The 286-nt window shown below is 52.4% G+C and overlaps 1 protein-coding gene across 1 annotated transcript in view; it reads left to right on the plus strand.

Annotated features, from left to right (window-relative positions):
* The first annotated feature begins 6 nt into the window (after positions 1-6).
* Positions 7-286, plus strand: part of LOC119592896 (phosphonoacetaldehyde hydrolase-like) — a 36,463-nt gene continuing 36,183 nt past the window's right edge. Inside the window, exon 1 of the mRNA XM_037941789.1 lies at positions 7-144. Coding sequence (XP_037797717.1) covers positions 9-144 — 136 coding nt within the window. The 5' untranslated portion in view covers positions 7-8. The remainder of the gene's footprint in view (positions 145-286) is intronic.

Here is a 286-nt window from a genome sequence, read left to right on the forward strand (position 1 = left end):
TGCTCGAGATGGAAGGCGTCAGGGCCCGGTGGTTGAAAGCCAAAGCCGGCGCCGCGCCCACCGATTCGGACATCGACCGTATGTACGCCAAATTCGTACCGAAGAACATCGCGGCGCTCGAAAAGTTCTCCAATGTGATAGATGGTAAGTTCGGAGGAGAGATGGTATGATAAGAGATGATAAGAGAACTGTTACGCGGTAGAGAGGTGATGAGAAAAGCAAGGAGGAAGGAGATGTGGAATTCTGCAAAAGATGGTGTGACGGTTTGCGTGTCCGAAGGTTGCGC

The sequence above is a fragment of the Penaeus monodon genome, chromosome 31, assembly GCF_015228065.2.
Source record: "Penaeus monodon isolate SGIC_2016 chromosome 31, NSTDA_Pmon_1, whole genome shotgun sequence".
NCBI classification, from domain to species: domain Eukaryota; kingdom Metazoa; phylum Arthropoda; class Malacostraca; order Decapoda; family Penaeidae; genus Penaeus; species Penaeus monodon.